The sequence below is a fragment of the Sapajus apella genome, unplaced genomic scaffold (genome assembly GCF_009761245.1).
Source record: "Sapajus apella isolate SASKATOON/1434 unplaced genomic scaffold, GSC_monkey_1.0 scaffold123, whole genome shotgun sequence".
In the NCBI taxonomy this organism is placed as follows: Eukaryota; Metazoa; Chordata; class Mammalia; order Primates; family Cebidae; genus Sapajus; species Sapajus apella.
The window spans coordinates 994,581-1,012,417 of NW_022437063.1; the positions used below are offsets into that span (position 1 = coordinate 994,581).

At 42.8% G+C, this 17,837-nt stretch overlaps 1 protein-coding gene across 1 annotated transcript in view; it reads right to left on the reverse strand.

The window, feature by feature from the left end:
- Positions 1 to 17,837, reverse strand: part of EFCAB6 (EF-hand calcium binding domain 6) — a 274,701-nt gene that overhangs the window by 120,802 nt on the left and 136,062 nt on the right. The window contains exons 13-17 of the mRNA XM_032261403.1: positions 17,452 to 17,619; positions 12,507 to 12,566; positions 12,235 to 12,395; positions 6,189 to 6,362; positions 3,762 to 3,930 (exon numbers count right to left, since the gene is read on the reverse strand). Coding sequence (XP_032117294.1) covers positions 3,762 to 3,930; positions 6,189 to 6,362; positions 12,235 to 12,395; positions 12,507 to 12,566; positions 17,452 to 17,619 — 732 coding nt within the window. The remainder of the gene's footprint in view (positions 1 to 3,761; positions 3,931 to 6,188; positions 6,363 to 12,234; positions 12,396 to 12,506; positions 12,567 to 17,451; positions 17,620 to 17,837) is intronic.

The following is a 17,837-nucleotide window of genomic DNA, read 5'->3' on the forward strand; positions in this document are numbered from 1 at the left end:
TGGCCTAACTGTGTTCACCGCGAATTGATCGTTACTTTTCGTGTTAAAACACAACAAACGTTTTCTCCTCCACACTGGTTTGTTATGGACTAGACCCTAACCCCCAATGTGAGTGGGATTAGAGCCCTATAAAAGAGACCCCAGAGAGCTCTCTTGCCCTCTTGCTGCTGTGAGAAGTCTGCAGTGTGTCACCCAAAAGAGGGCCCTTGCCTGAGCCCCAGCATGCGGACACCCTGAGCCAGAACTTCCGGCCTCCAGAATTGTGAGAGAAATCTCCATTATCTGTAAGCCACTGAGTCCAGTGTGCTTTGTTAAAGCTGCCCAAACTGACTACAGCAAAGTCCTTGCTAGGTTTCTGCTTTTCTTTTGCCCTCCCTGTGGGCATGCCTTCAGGCAGCAGGGAGGTCTCCGAGAAGCCTGCAGATAGGCAAGAGGAAGGAGTAGGAGCATGCTGGTTGCTGCCATGGGGCAAGCAGGACAGCTGTTCAGTTAGCTCAACTTCGGGGTCAGCCAGCGCCCAGAGAAATTCATGGGGCAGAGAAGAGCACGGGGGTTGGAGGGCACTGCTCCAGACAGGTGTACAAACCAACTTCACATCTAAGAATGCCCATGTCCATCAGTCCTCAGGGCGGCATTCATTTAGGGCTGCACTGGGGATGCCAAGTACTCTCACGTTAATTCATTCAATACATGTTCCCTGGGCCCTGCTATGTGCAAAGCACTCGGGGTGCATCACTACACAAAAGAGATCAAATGTTGACCTTTGGAGCATATTTTATAATAGAGGAGGGCAAGCAAACAGACAGAATGCAGAAACAAATGAAAGGCATGGTCAGTACCGTGCAATACACAGGATGGGTGCTGTGGACAGGAAACAGGATGGAGGAGGTGAAGGTGAGGAGGGTGGGCTGTATATGTAACAGGAGGGTCAGGGTCGCCTTGGTGGAGGAAGAGCAGTTGAACAGAGACTGGAAGGAAGTGAGGGGAGAGGATGCAGGCAGAGCGACCTTGGTGAGAACATGGCCCTTCTTTGGCCGTGCCCACATGGAGAAGGCAGGTAAGCAGGTAGGTGCATGAGACTGACAATCAGGAGGGGACTCTGGGATATGAACTCAGGAGTTACCCAAGGAGCCACGATCCTGCTAGAGGGCATAGCCAGTGCCAAGGAAGGGCCAGCCTGTGTCTGAGGGGCGAGGAAGCTGATGTGGCTGGAGTTGGTTGAGCAAAGGGAGGGTGACCAGAGCTGAGGTCAGGGAGGCCATAGCAGTTGGACCACGCAGGGTCTCCTAGGCCAGGCTTGGTTCAGTTTGTGTTTGAGGGGCCCTTGGTGGGCTCTAGTGAGGGGTCACTTTGGCTGCTGGGTTGAGAATGAACTGTAGCATGGCCAGGGTGGAAGCAGGGAGGCGGTGAAGGGGCTGCGGTGATAATCCTATGAGAGATGCTGGGGGGGAGCAGTGGAGATGGGGTCGTCTATTCTGGAACTATCTGGAAGGGAGCCAACAGTCTTTGTTGGTGAATTGGACACGGGTACAAGACGAAGAAGAGACTCAGTAAAGATGACTAGATTTTAGGCCTGAGCAACTGGGAAAAAAAAGGTTGTTGGCTTTGACTGAGAATAGGAAGGATGTTGGCAGAGCACCCATGATGAGAACATAGACCCTCTTTGGCTCTGCCCATATGGAGAAAGCGGGTGGGCAGGAAGGTTCATGGGATTAACATTCAGGAGGGTGCTCTGGGACATGAACTCAGGAGACGCTGGTTTATCAATGGCAGGTACAACGGGAAGCCTGAAAAACCTGCAAGTGAGCTGATGACCTAAAGTTGTTCTCAGGTGACAGAAGGCTGGGGCAGGTAAGACACTGCTCTCGAACTCAGGCCTGGGGTGTTAGTCCCTGCCTTGCTGCCATCTACTGCCACTTCTCTAAGATAGTCACTTCCTGCTCTGAAAAGCCAGGGGCAGACTAGGGATGTGAACTGACTCTAAGAATCAAGAATGCAGAGCACTGTGAGAGTTCAAGATCATTACGCATTATGGGCAAGGACCTGTGCCACGTAGCTCAGGGTGAAATAAAATCTAAGACAAAGGGCCCTGCATGGACAGGAATGGAGGAGTCACATCGGCATTCATTTAGTTTTCAGTCCGTAAAATTCAACTCCCATCGCTACCACTCACTCCATTGAATGCCTGTAATCCCAGCTACTCAGGAGGCTGAGGCAGGAGAATTGCCTGAACCCAGGAGGCGGAGGTTGCGGTGAGCCGAGATCGCACCATTGCACTCCAGCCTGGGTAACAAGAGCGAAACTCCGTCACAAAAAAAAGAAATTTCTCTCAACAAAATCATCAGTGACTGGTTATCGGCCACCTGCTCCCAAACCAGAAATCTGGGAACATTTCCTCTCCCTTATTCCCTTATTTCTTTTCTTTTCTTTTTTTTTTTTTTTGTTTTTGTTTTTGTTTTTGTTTTTTAGACTAAGTCTCTCTGTCACCCAGCCAGAGTACAGTGGCACGATCTCAGCTCACTGCAACTTCTGCTTCCCGGGTAATTGATTCTCCTGCCTCAGCTTCTGGAGTAGCTGGGATTACAGGTGCATGACACCACGCCTGGCTGATTTGTGTATTTTTAGTAGAGATGGGGTTTCGCCATTGTTGGCCAGGCTAGTCTTGAACTCCTGACCTTAGGTGAATGAACCACCTGCCTCAGCCTCCCAAAGTGCTGGGATTACAGGCGTGAGCAACCGCGCATGGCCTATTCCCTTATGTTTTATCCCCTATCCCTCATTTCCTAGGCTCAATCCGTTATGTCTGAGTCTTTCTTGAATCTATTCTCCTGGCCTTCCCACATGCTTATACAACAAAAGACTCTCCACATCTTGTCTTGTTCTGGCTGGGCAGGGGAGAGGGTCTGGACTGTTTCAATAGCTACCTAATCCCATTTCTGTGCCTCTAGCCCTGCTCCCTCCTCCAGTCCATGCTCCTCCGTGATGCTGCAGTCTGGAGGCTTAGAAATAAGACCCATAAAGAGCCCATTCCAACGCCTGGCAGTGGGGCAGGCACCGGATGGAGGGGCCACTAATGTAATTACTCTCTTCTTGGAAATATATTTCATTGCCCTCTTCTAAATTTGTCCACATGGACACTGCTACATATTAACTGTAATGCTTTCCTTAAAAATAGCTGAGGATGATTAGCTAGAGGGATCATAATAGGAATTTTAAGCAATCATTTAAATTAATTCCTGAGAAGTCTATGCAGAACCCTTCAAGCTGAGCCCTTTCTGGCAGAAACTCACCAGTTCCCATAAGCACATGCAAATCAGCCCTCTGAGTTTCCCATATTTCACTGCCAGATTGCTTTTTTTTTCTTTCTTTCTAGAGGACCAAACCACAGCTCTGCGATTGGGAACTCTCCACTGGCAGGCGAGCGCCGGAGTGGCTTTGTATTCCCACCCGCACGCTGCCCCACTATGCACAGCGCCAGGTACGGAGCAGATAGCCAAACAATGTGTCAATAAATGCCTCTGATATGTAAAAGTTTAAATACCAAAAGCTGGTCACATCCGTATTGAAAGTATGCTCTGAGAAATTTGCCAATGACAATTTTTTGGCCAGAACAAAAAAAAAAATCCTTTAAAATTGTTGAAAGATGCCTAAAAATGGATCTGCTGCATCCTGGGATAAGCCATTGTCCTTTAAAGTATGTTCATCTAAGAAAACAACTGAACTTCTGCAGGAAAGAAATGAAGAGAAACCCATTCTCCTACCTTCTTAAAGTCATGCATGTTAATTTTTCCATTAGGCTCCTTGCTGAAGTCAAGAAATCGTCTTTTGAATGCGGGGTCCTGCTGCTGTATACAGTTTTTCAACTTTTCAATAACTTCTTCTTTGGTCATCTTCTTGGTTGGGGTGGTTTGATCCCCAGTGGCCTTGGTTCTAAAATCACAAGCAGGCGTTTAGACCGGTGTCAGCTGACACAGGCAGAGTGCCTCCTCCAGGCCTCACCCATTTCTACGTAACTCGTGACAGGAAGAAGGTTTACCAGGCTGGGGCTGAGTGCGGTGGTTCACGCCTGTAATCCCAGCACTTTGGGAGGCCAAGGTGGGTGGATCACCTGAGGTCAGGAGTTCAAGATCAGCCTGACCAGCATGGGGAAACCCTGTCTCTACTAAAAATATAAAATTAGCCGGGTGTGGTGGCACATGCCTGTAATCCCAGCTACTGGGGAGGCTGAGGCAGGAGAATCACTTGAACCTGGGAGGCGGAGGTTGCGGTGAGGCAAGATTGCGCCATTGAACTCCAGCCTGGATAACAAGAGCAAAACTCCATCTCAAAAAAAAAAAAAAAAAAAAGAAAACAAAGAAAAAGGTTTACCAGGCCAGGGGTAGTGGCTCACACCTGTAATCTCAGCACTTTGGGAGGCCGAGGTGGGTGGATCACGAGGTCAAGAGAGGGAGACCATCCTGGCCTACATGGTGAAACCCCATCTCTACTAAAAATACAAAAATTAGCTGGGTGTGGTGGTGCGTGCCTGCAGTCCCAGCTACTCCAGGAGGCTAAGGCAGGAGAATCACTTGGACTAAGGAAGCAGAGGGTTCAGTGAGCTGAGATTGTGCCACTGCACTCCAGCACTCCAGCCTGGCAACAGAGTGAGACTCTGTCTCAAAAAAAAGAAAGAAAGAAAGAAAGAAAAAAAAAAGGTTTACCATCCTGGGTTTACCTGCTGGGAAAGGTGGAGTGACTCAGGGGCTTCTTCTACTCCCCTGGCTAGGAGGTTCCAGGGCCAGTACTGGAGGTCCCCAGCACAGTGTCCAAGTGAAAACCCATGTACGGTGGCAGGCCAGGGTGAAGGACTTGAAGGGAGAGAACATTATTGTCCTTGAGATTTTCAATTATGCTTTGAGCAGGCTGAAGGTGGCATGTGACTGGGCACACATGGTTGAAAAAGGATTCTTTTGTAAAGTGGAAAAATTTAAAGTCAGAGCCCATTAAAAAAGCTTTAAATGAAAGAAATAGGCCATTTTGTGGTAACTAGATCAAGGAAGTCATCAAACATCCACGGAAATGAAGGGAAGCCCACAGTTGCTCCATAAATCAACTTGATTTATAAAATACGAATTGAATGTGCTGTTCTGTGAGTGTAAGTGTGGACGTGTCTGAGTGTGTGGACACGGGTGTTTGGAGGATAGTTATTTCCTCAGCTCTCTGGAAGTCTCTTGGGCCCCATATTTTTGGGGAAGAAACAGCTCTGAGACAGTTGTGGAGATTGGACTTCTATTCCTTCCCTGCTGCGTCTCTTGATTTTTAAGAGTGCCCCAGGAAAGCTACATTTTATGAAATGTTTAATTGCCATTGCTTCTTTCACCAGTTTTAGGAAGCAGACATATCTTATCATGGAATATTTAACCTGTCTCTTAAAATACCATCTTTATGCCCATTTATAAAAGCTGCTACTACTGAAAAGCCCAGGTATTCAAATTTAATTAGCATATCATTAAAATATTCCCATTGCTCTTAAGAACTTTTTAAAAGGGCTATGACAAAGTGAAGTCTGCTGAATAGTTCTACATTTTACCTTTCATTATGAATTTATTATAAGCTATGAATGAGCAAGTTAAAATAATATCTTTTCATTAAACTAAACCTATATTTTTAAAAATGAAGAAGAGCTAGAATATTCATCAGTCTAATTTTTTATAGATTTACTAAGTATGTTTTATTGTTACAATTCAATTTGGAAATCATTTTAATCATTCTATCATTCATATTAGAAAATGTTAACTGGTTTCAAGGATGTGTGTTGCAGTAAAAATTAAATGGTGGTGAAGAATCTAAGTTTCTGGAAAAGAGTAAATGTGAATGTGGGTATGTAACAGAGAAGTTACAGATTGTCTCTGGGAGTCAGGAGTACCGGATTCTTGACCCAGGCCAGCCATTAAGCTTCTGAGCCAAGTCCCCAAACCTCTCAGACATCAGTGTTTTAATTTCTAAATGTAACAGGTAGATTCAATAGTTCCTAAGATCTCTGATTGCTCTAAAATTCCCTGACTGTAATCACTGTGTTTCCAGTGTGCCATATTTCTTATTTACAAAATGAAATATTAAAAGACTCAGTCAACAAATAGTTACTAAATACTTATTCCACGACAGACACTGTGGTTTTGACACGTGCATTCATTTTGCTTAATTTTTACCTCTTGGAAAGATCTGGCTGCTGCTGCTCATCTTTTTGTAAATGTTCACTTAACAGCTGATCCTTTGGAACAAGAACTGGAGAGACGGTAGGTGGGCCATCAATTCCTATGTGCGCCAAAAGTTTCTTGTAAAAGATTCTTCCTGAAGCGATGTCCTGAAACTTACTGCAGAGTCTGAATTTTAAAAATAATTAGAACACACTCAGTAGAATAATTAAAATGGAAAAGACTGGCCCTGCCAAGTGTTGGTGAAGATGCAAGTAGCTACAACTTTCATCCACCACTGGTGGGAATGTAAAACGGTATAACCACTCTAAGGCATTTACCAAAGAGAAATGAAAATGCATGTCTACACAAATATATACGGCCTTATTTGTAACAGCCAAACATTGCACATACAGCTTTATTTTTAACAGCCAAAAACTAGAAACAAACTTATGCCTATCAAGAGATGAAAGTGTACACAAACTATGGTAAACCCATTCAATGGAATACTACTTGGCAGTGAAAAGGAAAGAACTGTTGGTATGTAGAAAACAAAATGAATGAATCACAGGATTGTTATTCTTAGTGAATAAAGCCAGACAAAAAACAGAATATCTTGTGTGCTTCCATATACATAAAGTCCTAGAAAACACAAAGTGATCTATCATGAAAGAGAGCAGATCACTGGTTTCATGGAGGTGGGAGGAAGAAGTGATGATGAATTGCTAAAGGGCACGTGGAGGATTTTTGGGGGTGGTGAAAATATTTGATATCTTGTGATGGTTTTATAGATATTGACACAAGATGAATTTCATCCATCGTATCATTTAAAAATGTGCAGCTTATTGTATATAAAGTATACCATAATGCAGATATAGTAAATGTAAGAAAGAATTATTAAAAATTATATTATGAAAATTATAACATTATAAAGAATTATAAAAATTATATGACTGAAGGGCTCACAGAGTGTTGTCTGAGGATGCTTCCAGAGCATCGGCGTGGCCAGAACTATTTTTCTGTCAACACTGGAGTGTAATTTGCCTTTTTCACTTGGTTCTTCTATGCATGTAAAGTCAATCAGAGGCAACATGGGTGGTCATGTCCACAGATAAAATGTATTCTTGTGTAGGTTGTGTTTTCTAACATTTTTAAGGTTGTAGGCTTAGGGTGTAAGTGAGGAACCAGGAGTAGGTTTTCAGTGATTACCTCAGATTTTGTACAGCCTTTCTACAGGGCTCTCTACCAGAGACCTTCAGTTACACTTGCTGTAACTGCTGTAACCACATTATCACTCAACAAACTGCTATTTTGAAATCCCAGAGCTTTCCCTGAGCCTACATGAAAGCACAGCAAGGAAGTATAGCTGTTTTGGCAACAACACTTTAAAAATGTCTCAGTTTTAATTTCTGATACAGTGCATAATGACATACTCCACATGAGAAACATGTGGACCTTTGAGGTCCTCGATAATTCTTCAGAGTATAAAACTGTCCTGAGACCAGAAGTGCTGAGGACCTCTGTCCCGGGGCACACTCCTTCCCCTTGCTGTGCCTCAGTTTCCTTATCTATGAAATGCAGATTGTAAAAGTAGCTGTAATGATCAAGTGGGAGAATCCACGTAAAGCTCTTAGCACTGCGGATGACATACTTTACGTATATGTGCTTAATAAATTGCAGCTGTAATAACAGTACTATGATATCATTCCGATGATCTGCATATAGCTGGGGGCTGAGCATGAGCTCCGAAGCCGTACTTTGCTCAATAAGTGCTCACTAGTATTATAATCGCTCCCATAAATATTCATGTAGCTATGTATGAGGCACTGTGCTAACTACCGTTGCCACAACTGTGAACAAACCAGAACAACACCTGCCTCACTGAACTTTGGTCAGCTGGGAGAGACTGTTCACTTGGAACAGGGGGAAAGACGGTCTAAATGCCCAGAGGCAAGAGAGAGCCCAGTGTTTTCAAGGAATGGAAAGCAGGTCAACATAGCTGGAGCTGAGACCAGCAGCAGAGGCAGCAGCAAACACTGGCTGAGACCTCAGCATATGCTTGGCCCTGAGGTAGTAAGGATTTGTGTATAAGATCTCATTTGATCCTTATCACAACTCCAGTAAGAAATATCTGGATGAAGAAATAGAGGCTCTGAGAGTTTAGGTAGCTTGCCCAGGTTTGCAGCTAATTCAAGGCTGGGCCAGGAGTTGCCCCAGGCATCCTGGCTGCACAGTCTGCGCTCTCGAGAGGTGAGAGGCACATGGAGAGCCTGGGAAGCCACACCACCTTGAAAGCATCTGCATGGTTCCTAACGGCAATGGGACTGTAAAGTGTTTTAAGCAAAGTTTTCAAATGATCAGATTTGTAGTTTAGACAGACAAAGTGTGGCTACATCATGGAGAATGGATTGGAGAAGGCTCTGTGTCTAATACCCAACTGCCTACATGATCAACCCATTAGATTTCATTTATTCATTCATTCATTCACTCACACAATATTTAGGAAGCCCCAACCATGTCCCAGACATTGTTCCACCCCTAGGTACTGGGGCTTCAGGAGCAAATGAGACAAACAAAGCCCCTGTCTTCTATAGCCTTGGTGAGTGACACAGGTGACGAACACACATGAATAAATAACCAGAGCCATGACAAATGCAGCTGGGTGGCTGGAGAGAAACTGTGGGGTGGGTTGGGGAGGGGGACAGAGTGACCGCCTACAGTAGTCCTTTCTCACACTTCTATAAAGACATACCTGAGACTGTAATTTGTAAAGAAAAGAGGTTTAATTGGCTCACAGTTCTACTGGTGGTACAGGCTCTGCTTCTGGGGAAGCCTCAGGAAACTTATCATCATGGCAGAAACCAAAGGAGAAGCAAGCACATCTTCACACAGCAGGTCGGAGAGAGAGAGAGAAGCAGGAGGTGCTACACATTTTCAAGTGATCATGTCTCATAAGAAATCTATCAGAAGAACAGCAAGGCAGAAAGTCCACCCCTAAGATTCGATCACCTCCCACCAGGCCCCTCCTCTGACATTGAGGACTACAATTCAACATGAGATTTAGGTGGGGATACAGAACTGCCCACTCTAGCTGGTGACATGCCACCAATCTCCTCTCCAAGTGAATGCATCCAAGATAAAACTTCTGATGTTCACTTCTGACACTGTTCCTCTTCCAGTCTGCCTGTCTCAATGACAATCCCAAATACCCAGCTGCTCAAGCCAGAAACGTAGAGGCCTCCTTGGGTCCTTCTCACCCGACCCTAATCCACAGCACTGGCAAGTCCAGTCAGCTGCACTCCAAGATGTGTCCTGAGTCCCCAAATGTGGCCATGATCTACGTTCCTGGAAGAGCGGCAGAGACAAACGGGAGGTCCGTTGTTACACCACACTCACTCCCAAAAAGGTGCTGTCTCCCACCTCTCAGCCCACTCGAGAGTGTCGACATTCCACTTCCAGTCGGCACTGAGTACTGTCTTTGAATGCATGCTTGCACATTTGCATTTCTTTTACTTTGAGTGATGTCTAACACAGCTCATATTTTTTGTACTTCCTAACCTACATTTTAACAAAGTCATAGCAAGCCCCATGCTTGAAACCTTTGGCAGACAGAGACCTCCCACTGGGATGGAACCCCGTTGTTCTCATGACGTCCAATCTTCTGATTACCTCCTTATGGCGAGTGGTGCTGTTTTCCACGTAGGGCAGCAAGAAAAGCCTTCTTTTAAAATCAATAAAATTTTTTAAAAGGGGAAATTAAAATTAAAACTAGTGCCCTGCTGGATGAATCCTGAGACCACAGGATGGTGATACAGTAACCCTTGCTGGGCCCTGCCTGTCCCTCTGGCATCAGCCCCTCTACTGCTCTTCTCCCGAAAAACGTCCCACTCCACTTGTCATGTTTGACCTGCGAGTCCCTGAACGCGCCATGCAGGATGACTGGAGCATGCTAGTTTCCTCCAGCCCTCTGGGCTTTCCTCCGGCATCCCATATCCTGAAATGCCCTTCCTTTTTTTTTTTTCTCTAGACTCAAGCACCACGTCCCCGGGAAGCTTCCCTGCAATCTGCACCACCTGCTCCTGGTCACCCCACTGTAAGTGAGCATTCCTCCTCCATGCGCTAGAAGCACCAAGCACACATCTGCTACAGCACTTCAGTGCCATGCTGGGTTTATCTGCAGCTCTTTCCCTCTACTCTAGACCACCTTGGAAATACAGGGATTGTGTAAGCCTATTACCTGGGATAGCCTGTATGCAGGAGGCACTCTGTGATGTTCACTGAATGAAAGACTGAGTGAAGGCATAAGAGAATGTCCCAACCAATCCAGACAAGAGTAGCTGAACCCTTCCCACACACACACAGTGAGGTGCAACGTGGCCACATTTCTTTTCCTGCTGGGACACTGCTCCTTGCCGTCTCTCACCTGAACTCTCTAGGACCCTCTCTCATCTTGCAGTCTCACCGTTTCTCCCCATTCCAGTGTTTTTTCCATACTCCAGCAAACTGATCTTTCTACCAACATTCAATAAGAACTGGATAAAACGCAAATGTTCGAGCCAGACACACCAAGTCCCTCCTGAGAGTAAAGCCTTTGCCTCACCCCTCCTCTTATTCTAAATCCTCCTCTTCCTACAAAAACCAACCTTTTAAAAAATAGGTTAGGAATCATGAATGTTCACAGAAAAGAGATTTGAGTGGCCACTAACTACCCGTAGGTCCACTTGTGTTTTGTGTCACTTTAAATCAATGTAGTGTAAACAAAATCAACGAGAAAGATGGTTAGAATCCTTGAAGACAGAATAACTTTCTCCCCTGTGATTCAATCGATTTCCTCCAAAGTGATTGCCCAAGTCACCGCCCTCACCTTGGGAAACCCTGGCCCACACAATCTCTAAAGTCATCCAGGTCTCAGCTCGTCAAGAGCAGCTCTGAGCAGACAGCAGGACACTCAGGTGTTGATAAGGGAGGCACTGTCCTCCACAGACTGGTGGGGTTTCCAGCGGTCAGTTCTTGAGGTCATCTGCAAAAGGACCTCAAGGGAAGCAGCCAGGCTCTGTGCCCCAAGGGGAGATGTGGGGAAAGGGAGAGAGATCAGAGGGAGGAGACCGAAAAGGGTCTGAGAGAGGCTGCTGTCTTCCCTTTCTTCCCATCCCCATTCAGTCATCTAACATCTGACATTGGTCCCCTTCCAGCTTTGGCTTGCCCATCACAAATGAAGTTTGAAACTGAAGTGATACAAAAATGTAATTCAAGCTACTGTTTATGGGATAGCCAACCATAGCCAAACACCCTGGGAGGTGAAACAGCAAAAAGACTAGAGCATGGACTTCCTCCTTCCCAGCTCTGCAGCACATGCAAACATGGGGAGAAGTGAGCCTTCGGCACTCATCAGCTGTGGCCCAATGATCACATGTAGTAGCCCAGAAATGAAGTGTCTAGAACTTTGCTCTGTCTTAACCATGACTGGTCTGCAATAATAGTTGACTGTGTATCATCAAATTGCTCAGTTATCAGTATTTGATCACTGTGGTTTCAAAACTGCCTGGAAGCTCTTGCTGACAATGCTCTATCAGAATGCAACACATTTAACCATTGCAACTCACGCACACAAAATGTCTCAACTCAACAAGAGTTGAGATGAAATCTTTGCATCTTGAACAATACTTTACAAGATATTACTAAAAAAAAAATAGAGGAAAGATATTTGCTTGCAAGAAAAGAAGAAAAAAGAGAGCTCAGGAATCATAGAGACCCAGTGGGGAACGCAGGTCTCTCAACTCACCAGCTGTGTGACTTGGACTGAGTATTGAACTTCTCCAGACCTCTGTTTCTTGGTCTGTAGAAAGGACTAACACTAGCTACCTTTACACGGCTGTGATAAGGTCTATAATGTACGTCAGACTCTTAAGCAACGTCCAGTGCTTAGCAAGGATTCAGTGAGTAGCAGTTATTACCAATATTACCTATTAACATTTCAAAAACACATAGAAAAAGGCTTGGAATTATGGAACAGGCCTTGCGAAAAACATGACATGAATGAATTTTGTTACGAAAAACTTACTTTATGAAATGTGCGTTTGTTAAAAATGGGCAGAACACATGCATGATTTTCTTGAAATTATTTCGGCCAATAAGCCCCGTGTCTCCAAGGTCATATGAGCACAGCATATTATAAAAAGCTCGTAGGTTCTTAGTAATTGTATCATGGACAACTTCTTCCACCTAACATAAAAAGCAAACATATTTCCTAAGCTGTACATCTATAACCTCTTCAAACAGTAACCCCAAACCACACAGGAAGTCGCCTGCAAAAAGAAGGTGAGTGTTACTTACTGAATCCCAGGCCAGGAGGAGAGGTGTCTTCGTGTCTATACAGGGAGATTTTTTTCTCATCTAATTGGGAAAGAGAAGGTATATGAATAAATATCATTCATGAAAGTCATTAGGAGCTTTGGAGGCAGGTGGACCTGGACTTGAATCCTGGCTCTATCCTTAATCAGCCATTAGCTTTGAGACCTTCAACAACTGAGTCTGCCCTCTAATGCCCATCTGAAAATAAGGATTGTAACACTTAACTTGAAATACTATGCAGTCATAAAAAAGAATGAGATCATGTCCTTTGCAGAGACATAGACGGAGCTGGAGGCCATTATCCTTAGCAAGCTAGCACAGGAACAGAAAATGGAATACCAAGCGTTGTCACTTATAAGTGGGAGTTAAATGATGAGAACACATGGACACATAGAGGGGAACAATGCATGCTTGAGGATTTTTGAGAATTTTCACCCTCAGGAGAGTGAGGGTGAAGGTTGGGAGGAGGGAGAGGATGAGGAAAAATATAATAATTAATGGATACTAGGCTTAATACCTGGGTGATGAAGTAATCTGTACAATAAACCCCCATGACACAAGTTTACCTGCGTTAACAAACTTGCACTTGTATCCCTGAACTTAAAATGAAAGTTAAAAAAAATTTAACTTTCACTTAAAGTACAATAAACATGAAAAAACCTATTACCTAGAAATTAAATAAATGCAAAGTAGAAGAATAACGAGATGGCATTTTTGCCTATCAGAATGGCAAAAAATGCAGAAGTAAGCCAACTGTCTTTTGCGTGTGGGTGGGGGTTTCTGAAATGGTGGGAGTGTAAATTGATCTGACTTTCTGGAAGATATTTTTGTCTCAAGGTACATTTGGATACTATTTGACAATTTGATAATTTACAGACTCTACAGCAATGAAGGCTGCTGCTGGGGAGGGGAACCGTAGCTCGGGGCTGGCTAAGGAAAAAACTTCCTTTCACTGCATCCCCTCCTGTGCCCTTGGCATTCTGTACTTTATATATATCATCCTCTTTAAAACTTATTAAAATATTGATAGAATAAAACATATTCTTTAATTCCATTTCTCGAATTTTATACTAAAGAAATAATCATAGAGTGATACAAAAAAGGCAGTGCCAAGGTGCTTATTGCAGCAAAATTTTAAAAATAAAAAATAAATGAACATCCAAATTATAATAGTTACTTAGTATCTTTTAAAATTAGAGAGCAGGCTGTGCACAGTGGCTCAAGCTTGTAATCCCAGCACTTGGGGAGGCTGAGAGGGGCAGATCACCTGAGATCAGGAGTTTGGGACCAGCCTGGCCAACATGGTGAAACGCTGTCGCTACCAAAAATACAAAAATCAGCCGGGCACGGTGGTGGGTGCCTGTAATCCCCGTATTCGGGAGGCTGAGGCAGGAGAATTGTTTGAACCTAGGAAGTAGAGGTTGCAGTGAGCCGAGATCGCATCACTGCACTCCAGCCTGGGCGACAGAGCGAGACTCTGTCTCTAAAATAAATAAAATTAAATTAAATAGCAGAACTTTTATTGACAGTAAGTGTTAACAGTATGTCAATAAGTGACAATATAGGCTAACAAGTCATTATATGGGCTTGTTTTTAAATAGAATAGCTACAATCTACAGAAGTATATAAACAAACTCATCAAACTGCATACGTTAAATAGGTACAGTTTTTGATTATCAATTAAACCTCAATAAAGCTGTTTTTAAAAAACAGAAGTATGGGTGTGCATGTATATGGATTTGGAGGAACCTACAGCAAAGTATAATGGTAACTTTGGTGTTAGAATTAGTGGTGATTTTTTTGTCTATTGCACATCAGTGTTTTCTAATTTTTCCAATTCCTTCATTCATGTTAATTCACTCGTTCAATAAATTGTGTGAGTGTGGCTGACACTGGCCGTCCCCTATAGTACAATGGGCAGTGATAACAGCAAGCCCTCTGCTTTTGTGGCGTCAGGACAACATCAGGCCACAAACGTTGGCTCTGAGGCTGGGAGGGTCCCTGCGCAGGCTCTGGGGCACTGGGCTCTGGAGGTGGTAAGATAGGTTACGAGGAGCTGGAAGGAATCCCGGGCAGCAGATGCAGCACATGCTAAGGCCTGGTAGGGGCAGCCGGGAGGCCTGAGGAACTGGACGGGTAGGTCTTCCCAGAAAGCCATTGGAAAGGTGAAGGAGTGAAGACAGACATGATCCGACTTATACTAAGCAAAGGTCACACCACTTGCCATATGGAGAAGGGATTGCTTACGTGTCTACATTTTGTTTTTAAAGAAAAGGATTCTTAACATTTTATGTGGATTATCCTGTTAAATTCGCACAACAACCTTACAAGGTGGTACCCTAATCAACCTGGTTTTACAGGTAAAGAAATGAGTCTTAGACACCCCGATTATTTGCCTCAAGTCACAGCTACTAAGGGGTGGAGGCAGGGAGTTGCATGCAGGTGCACAAGCTCCTAGCCTGGCCGGCTGCCTCTATTCCCTGGCCACAAGGCTTGATCTAGCTCTGAAGCACTGGCAGTAAACTGAATCAAGGCATATGCTCAGGCTTCCATACGTCACACACACGGCCTAAGTGCACCGGTTCACACCCCCATCTACCACCTATGTGGGACAGGTAAGGGCTACAGCCAACACTTTAACTGTCGGCCTGTTCCTACCCATTGTCTAGCAAAATAGATCACAAGGCCTTTTATGCATTAAGGAATTATATATATATATATATCAACTATATTATAATATATAATATAGTAATATAGTAAATATATAATATAGCTAATTTGTAATATATAATGTGTATTATATAACATACAGCATAATATATATAGGATTTATTAAGTGATAAAGCAGTGTACAAATGTCTACATATATAATATATCCAGATATAGTATAATTCTATTCCATTACATATCTATGTGTATATATATACATATATATGTATATAACAATATACATAATTCAATTATTATTATATAAAATATATTTTATATAATTCAATTTCTAGAAATACATACTAAAGAAGTAATCATAAAGTGATACAAAAAGCAGATACCAAGATGTAATATAGTTAATATAATTGTAAAAACATAATAATATGGAATATATGATGTAATTATATATTATAATATAACTGGATATACAATATGTCTGGATATATATATATATCCAGAATCATAAAAATGCCCACACCTTTTGGGCCAACAGTTCCACTTCTAAAATCTATTCTAAGGAAATATTTCGATGTGAATGAAGATCTGAGCACAAAGATACCCAGCATAATGAAAGTAAATAGAGAAACAGCCTAACCGCCGCAGTGACAAGTACATGCACAGAACACTCTCAGACACCAGTGAAAATCTTGTTTATGATGAGTTTTTAACGATGTGAGATGGGGTGGAAATGCTCATCATATAATGTGAAGTTGGAAAAATGGGATACAAAATCATGCAAATAATGAGTTCAATCATGTTAACAAAAAAATGTGCACAGCCACACACAAAAAGTGGAAGAAAATTTGTCAAAATGTTAACTGTAAATATCTCTGAGTGTTGGGATTTGGGATTTTTATCATTATTTTCACCTTTGTAGTTTGGGATATTTTCTAATCTACAATGAATTTCTGTTACTTGTAAAATCACAAAATATTTGAATAAGTTATGTATTATGGTCTATTAAAATTACCTCCGAAATGTTGGTAGAAAATTTCTACATGTACCAAGAGGAGGTAATTTAAAAATGACACTTTCACCTCAATACACTGTCCCATTTTAAACCAAGAAGTATGCCACAAACTCTTCCCAAGACCATGCTGCAAAACCACAACAGATGGAAAGGATTCATTGATGATTAATTAATTGCATTTTGCACAGAAACCATCAGAATAGATTGCAGCTGGCTTCAGCTAAATCTTCTTAAAGCTTTCCCCAAAGCAAGGAACCCCATTCAGATCCATTCAATAGAAACATCACCTTTAGGGAAATAGTGCATCTCGTGATATTACTGGTTTGATTTTGATTCATAGGAATGCCAACTTCATAAATCTAAAATTAAAAGCTAATTCGTACTTGTTAAAAGAAGTTTTTAAAAAACATTTCAACAAGAGTCTGTTAAAGCCTATTGTATGCATTATCTGAAATTAATCTCATAAAGTTCTTTAAAATGTTTAAATGCTAATAGCTATTATAGGAGCATTTCTAATAACAAAACTGTTAACTTTTCAGTCCAAAGAAACAAATACTAAAGGCAAATGCTAGTCACTAATGGCAATACACAGTTATTTTTTAGAAGTTGAACCAACATAGGGTATGAAACTCTAAAAATATGAATGAGAACCAGAATAGTCACTCACAAATACCCCTCCATTTTTTTTTTTTTTTTGACACGGAGTCTTGCTCTGTTGCCCAGGCTGGAGTGCAGTGGCAGGATCTTGGCTCACTGCAATCTCTGCCTCCCAGATTCAAGTGATTCTCCTGCCTCAGGCTCCCAAGTAGTTGCGATTACAGGTGCCCGCCACCATGCCCGGATAATTTTTGTATTCTTAGTAGAGACTGGGTTTCACCACGTTGGCCAGGCTGGCCTTGAACTCCTGACTCGTGATCTGCCCACCTCAGGACGAATGCTCCTTTTAAAGACATGGCTGCAAGAGGAGGGCTGTCGAAGTGCCACGAGTTACATCCTACATATAACGGGCTCTCGTTCAGGCATGGGTTTTCTGAAGTGTCAATTACCATCCTTTTTACGATTCAGAAACTAAAAGTTAAAATCAAAACACTCTTAAACACTCACTTGACCCTTACTTAAAATGATTGAGTTGAAAACCACGAAGTCATTAATTTATTTAAACCATATTTCACCTGCTTCTCTTATTAGGAATACTGAAATTTCCTGCCATAAAGAGAAAACCAAACAGGAAGTTATTATAAAACTCACCCTAGAGTTCTCTTCAACCAGATCAATCAACATGCTGGTGTTGACCACTCCAGTATCCCCAGGGTCAAGTGTCTGCATTAACTCTTTGAATTCCAAATTACTTAGTTTTACAGCCACACAATTTAGAATATGTCGAAATTCTTCCCTTGTTATCAGTCCATCGGGTTTCTGAGCATCAGAGTGTATATAAGGGAATTTAAAAAAAAAAGAAAAAAGGAAGAAAAAAGTATTATGTATGTGTGTTTAACATCATTTAATAAAGAGCAAGCTTTGGCCAAATAGAATTATGATTGGAAATGCAAATACATAGATTGATGATCCTTATGTAACATGAGCAGAGTGTGTGTGTGTGTGTGTGTGTGTGTGTGTGTGTGTGTGTGTGTGTG